The 5,542-nt window shown below is 48.0% G+C and overlaps 1 protein-coding gene across 1 annotated transcript; it reads left to right on the top strand.

Moving 5' to 3' along the window:
- Positions 1 to 4,591: 4,591 nt before the first annotated feature.
- On the top strand, positions 4,592 to 5,153 carry LOC123164916 (quinone oxidoreductase PIG3-like). Its single transcript, XM_044582525.1, has 2 exons — positions 4,592 to 4,886; positions 4,973 to 5,153. Exons 1-2 carry the CDS (start codon positions 4,631 to 4,633, stop codon positions 5,065 to 5,067), a joined length of 351 nt encoding a protein of 116 aa, XP_044438460.1. The 5' UTR covers positions 4,592 to 4,630; the 3' UTR covers positions 5,068 to 5,153.
- The last annotated feature ends 389 nt before the right edge of the window (positions 5,154 to 5,542 follow it).

Raw genomic sequence — 5,542 nt, 5'->3', positions numbered from 1 at the left:
CCAAGGTGAGGTCATCTTGCCTCAAATCCCGCTAGGAAGAAGAACGAGTCCATGAAGAAGATGAACGGGCGTAGACGAACCAAGCGTAATCGAACGAATCCTCACGATCGCAACGGAATAGGAACTATCAAGAAGAAGCACAACTGGAAAGAAGCAAACAACATGGTAAACACACAACACATAAACATGGCATGATGCACAATCAAGTATGATGCATGCCCATTTTAATGAGGCATGGTATGGCTAAGTGCAACAAATAATACTACAAATTAAGTGGAGCGCAATATCCAATGAGTTGCATATTGATGAAACCCCACATTCAAGTATTTAGTTCACTCTCGTTTATGAACCCAACAATATTAAATGCTGTTAAACAAGGGAAGAGGTGAAGCATAAGTAAACCAACTATTTAGGCAAGTTTAAATGAGGCCGGAAACAACAAACAACAATTCCGGAAAATCCCCATGTGTGAATTTCAAATTTGGTACTGATCTGATTAAAACATTATGTTAAAGTTGTTAAACAACAAGTTAAAGTGCACCATGTTAATCTATGAATTTTTCTACCCCATTTACATATAAATTTTATTTAATTCGGAGCTACGGTTAAATAATTATGAAATAAACCATTTTAGCAATGCCATATATGCAAATTAATGCAAACAACAATTTTAAAATATTTTTAACAGCGATGAAAGTTGCATATTATGAAACTACATGAAAATCTGAGCAAGATGCATATATGACAGGTTTTATTTGGATGCATGGTTATTTGGTTATTGACAATTCAAAATGATGGCATTGATGTGAATATGCAGAAAATGAATAAATGCTAAATAACATGGGACAGGAAAAAAACATACACGGGCCGGATTCAAAGTGTTGTGCAAGCCTAGAAGCAGATCTGGCCCGAAGGGGATGTGGGTGTGCAAAATAACAAGAAATAAGAGAAAAATATGGGGGCGGCTGGAGCTTGATCCCACGACCTCCTGGATAGAGGAGCAGAGTGCTGAACAGTGCGATGCTGCTGCTTATTTGTGCCAAACAAGGGCGTGGCGGCAGAAGCTGAACCAAAGCAAAGGCCAGGCCTACTTCTTCGTGGATCACAGAGGAACTGGCTGACGACGCCGGCGAGCAAGACGGCGACCGTCGCGACCACATGCCGACGGCGGGGGTGCGGAAGTAGGTGGAGGTGTGGTGCGTGGCGTGCGGAGTGAGGCGGAAGCAGAGACCTCGAGCTCAAGCGTTTCCTTGGCTCGGGACCATGGCGAGGTGCGGCGGAGGCACTGGGTGGCCATGGCGTGGCCTGCAGGCGAGCTGCGGTGCGTGTGCGTGGCACGGGGGTTTGCGTGTGTGGATGTGAGCAAGTTTGGGTGTGCAGCTAGCGGCGGAGCAACAGCGGGAGTGCGCGCGAGGGGGGTCTGCCCGGGGACGAGCTTATGCTCGCCTCGGTTGTTTTGGCAGCTGGGGTTGGCCAGGCCCTAGTGCTCGTGTTCAAGCGCGGGCGAGCGCGCGGGACTGCACCAGGCGCGATCTGGGCGTGGCGTTGCGTGTGTGCATAAGAAACAGAGTAAGCATAGCAACCTCGCCGGTGATCAAAGTGACGGTGGAGGAACTATCGGGCATGCAAGCAACCGGCGACAGAAGATGCAATCAACAGGACAATGTACGGGGAAGCGCAGCTGCTCGCGTAGAGGGGCTCGAAGGAGTCGATCGAGCTCGGGGATGAGGGGACGCAACGAAGCTGACCGGCGACGAGCACCTGCCATAGATGAAGAAGATGAAGACGGCGACGAGGAACTTGACGTTCCTCTGAACCGTGAAGAAGATGAAGCTGAGGAAGAGGACGTCGAGGAACTTGGCGTCTCCGGCCTTGGAACGCAGTGGGAACGGGGTCATGGAGGAATAAGGGGCCAACGTTGGAGCTCCTACGCTGGAAGAGAGCTCCGGCTCGCCTCATCCATGGCGATCGGGAGCGAGGCAACAGAGCGCTTGGGTGCCCTTACCTGCGCGGCGGCGGCGGAGAAGAGGGGGAGGGGGAAGACTAGAACCCTAGGGCGCTGCGTTTCCTCTTATAGGGGCGAGGCACGGCTCGGCTGGCTGCCCTCGTGGCCATGTGCGCTCGGCTTGGATGGTTTTACTGTGAGGAGTGGAGGAAACGAAAGGAAGGAGAAAGGTGAGGAAGAAAGAGACCACCAGGTGGGGTCGCCCTGGTTGAAACGTGGAATTTCACCACGGGAAGGCCAGGTGGGGAGCTCCTAGTCGGCGCTGCAGGCGCCGATTAGGAGATGCGGCGCTCGCTACAGCGCGGGGTGGGCCGGCCCACGAAGGGGCACCGCACAAAAAAAGCGCAAACACTATCAGAAAATAGCGCCACAGCGGGGAATCGAACTCACGACCCACACAGCGTACTGTGTTCGGCTGACCACTCGGACGTGCGGTTAGAATTGATTAAGTGCAGCATGAAATCTTTAAAAGCTATTAAAGCCGCTGTTACATGATTTCCTTTAAAAAACTGAAACATCACAAATTTCGGAAAAAGTTTCTGAACATGCAAAAATACTTTGCCCTATTCAATGGAAGTTCAATGATTCTGAAAAAAGTTCATCAATAAATAAAAAATAGTTCACAAAAAATTCGAAAAAGTTCATTGAATTTGAATAAGTTCATTGAATTTAAACGTAAACTTTTGGTTCTTTGAAAAAAAAGTTCATTAATTTTGACAAAAGTTCATTGAATTTGAAAACTAGTTCATCTAATTTGAAAAAAGTCAATGATTTTGAAAAAAGTTCATCGAAATTGAAAAACAGTTCATCAGTTTTCAAAAAAGTTTATCGAATTTAAAAAAAAGTTCACCGAATTTGAAAAAAAGTTCATAGATTTGGGAAAAAGTTCACAAATTTGAAAAATGTTCATCGAATTTTAAAAGAAAAAGTTCACGTATTTGCAAACAATTCAATGAACCAGGATGAAAAAGAAAACAGAAAACGGAAAAGGAAAAAAAGGAAAACGAAAAATGAAAAAGAAATAAAAAAGAAAAAGGGAGGAAATTGGGTAAACGGGAGAATATATAACAAATAAAAGAGAAAGTTCTGATTGTACAAATCCCGCTGGGGTGGCGCAGTGGTTACTCCAACAAAACTTTGTCAGCGGCGCGTGGGTTCGAATCACCACAAGAGCATCTCTTTCTTTTTGCGGAATTAAAACACAGAGAAGAAATTGGGCCGGCCCATCGCGGTAGTGCTGCAGGCGCCGGTTTGCGGAAACAACTAAAAACGGCGCCTGTGGCGCTAAATAGGAAATGTCGGCTAGGTGGCTGCAGCACTGGGTTGCTGGGCCGGATGGAAGGAGAGGCCCAGCGAGTAGCTGAGGTAAGGGGCCTTTTCCTCTCTTGTAATTTTTCTGTTTATACTAGCACAAATGCATGTGCGTTGCAATGGGAGAAAAACAACAGGGTGCTGATGTTAAAAAGATATACCGATTAAGAATGATTGTGCACAGAATTAATTGAAGGAGAGAACTTAATGGTACATATCCTATGCATCTGGGAGAGTTCGTGTATCCATGCATCTATCTTCTCTCGGCCTTCTGATCACAATCTAACACGCAACATCAAAACGTGAATAATTTGCATTTAGCCGCTCGCCTTGCCACTTAAGTCACCGTGTCTTTGCGATGACCTCCTTTGAGTAATATAACCACGGCTTCATCTCTCGTTCTGAGGAGGCGGGAGGTGAATTATGTCTGACGGACCTTCAGAAGAGGCTCTTGCAAGCAACAAAATTCAGGTTTCGCAAGCATGCACGCTCGACTACCCATGACAAAAGTATGATCGCAAGCACATGTGGTCTGATTAGTATGTACGCGAGTCCTTTTGAAGTTCTAGGTCCTCGTCGCCGGCTGGTGTACAATAGCCGCCGCCGGGGCCGGGACGCCATGCATGCCGCTCCTATGTTGTATTATGTGGTCGACGGTGGCCAGCACAGGCCGAACTGCCGCGTCCTACATCCCACTGTTGTTCGTCATCTGCTTGTTTATATCCCTCCGTCCAATCGGTCTCCATTCCTGTTCTTACTCAAGAAGTAACCCGCCACCGTCACTTATTCTGGTCCTCTTCCCCCTCTATAATTTTCATTTTCTATAGTAGCTATTCATTTTCAATTGTAGCTCAACATCAGTGCATGACTGATTTAACCGGGTATCTTTTTTGTAAGCCCATCACCAATGCAGAACCGATTTAATCGGGTGTGTCTTTCTTCCATTGGCTTATAATCTCAAGAGTGGTTGCTTATTGCCCAACTTGTTGATTTGTCAGGCATTGCTAAAGTATATAAATTGATAAAATCCATTGTAAGAGAGCAATGTGGGACTATTTTTAATTTATAAACGAACATGAAATGGTTAATTTGCTATATTGCTCGCATGAGCTTTGCCGTAACCATATTTTGTTGTCCAACTTTCTTGGGCCGGATCTAGTTGGAGAAGCCCAGCCCTATACCCAGGTAGAGCCGATAGCAGAGCTGTAGAGTAGTGGCGTGTAACCCTAAAAAAGCAGTGGCGTGTACACACGGAGCTACCGAGAGCCACAAGCTGGAAGCAAGTGAGTTGAGCGCACGCGGGCGGACGCAACGATGATGGTGGTGGCAACTACGAGCCCCGGCGGGCTGGAGGCGCTGCAGGTGCGCGAGGTCGAGGATCTCTCGGCGCTGGGGGAGGGCAAGCTGCTTGTCGGGGTGGCCGCTGCCGGCGTCAATCGCGGTGACACGGTCCAGCGGCAGGGCCGGTACTCGCCGCCGGCCGGCGCCTCCCCCTACCCGAGCCTTGAGTGCTCCGGCACCATCGTCGTGCTCGGGGCCAACACCCCCCGCGCTGGGCCGTCGGTACTAGGTGCCAAGCGTGCCCCCATGGTGAATTTGGTGATGGCCGCTGCTGCTCTGAACCTCACTTTTTTGCATATGCTGTTGCATTTGCAGGTGTACGCGCTGCTTACCGGCGGCGGGTATGCGGAGAAGGTTGTGGTTCTGGCAGGGCAACTTCTACCGACGACAGAGGGAGGGTCGCTGACTGACAGCCGCCAGCTTGCCCGAGGTGGCCTGCACCGTCTGGTCCACCGTGTTCATGCCAGTCACCTCTCCCCCGGTGAATCCTTCCTTGTAAGAAAATCTCTCTTGCTATTTTTTTTCTCCATGTGATGATTGCAAATGGCTAGCAATTCACTGCACTTGCTTCTTCCTTGGACTAGGACTAGCTAGAAATCTCTTACACTGAGCACCTGAGTTGGAATCTCGTATATCTTTTGTTAGAACAACATGCCTCGACTAACTGAGAAATAGCGAAGTAAATGATGCTTACTCAAATGGAGTGTGAACTATGTTACCACAGTTGCTCATATGCAAAATGAGGTGAAACGTCCTAGACTCCTGGCTATATTTATTCCTGATGATTGGGTATCTCCAATGTATGCAGATCCATGGTGGATCTAGTGGAATCAATACATTCACTATACAGAATGCAAAGCACCTTGGAAATGTACGCATGAGACA

This window comes from Triticum aestivum, chromosome 7D (genome assembly GCF_018294505.1).
Source record: "Triticum aestivum cultivar Chinese Spring chromosome 7D, IWGSC CS RefSeq v2.1, whole genome shotgun sequence".
Classification (NCBI taxonomy): domain Eukaryota; kingdom Viridiplantae; phylum Streptophyta; class Magnoliopsida; order Poales; family Poaceae; genus Triticum; species Triticum aestivum.
This window is presented reverse-complemented; position numbering and strand designations above follow the sequence as displayed.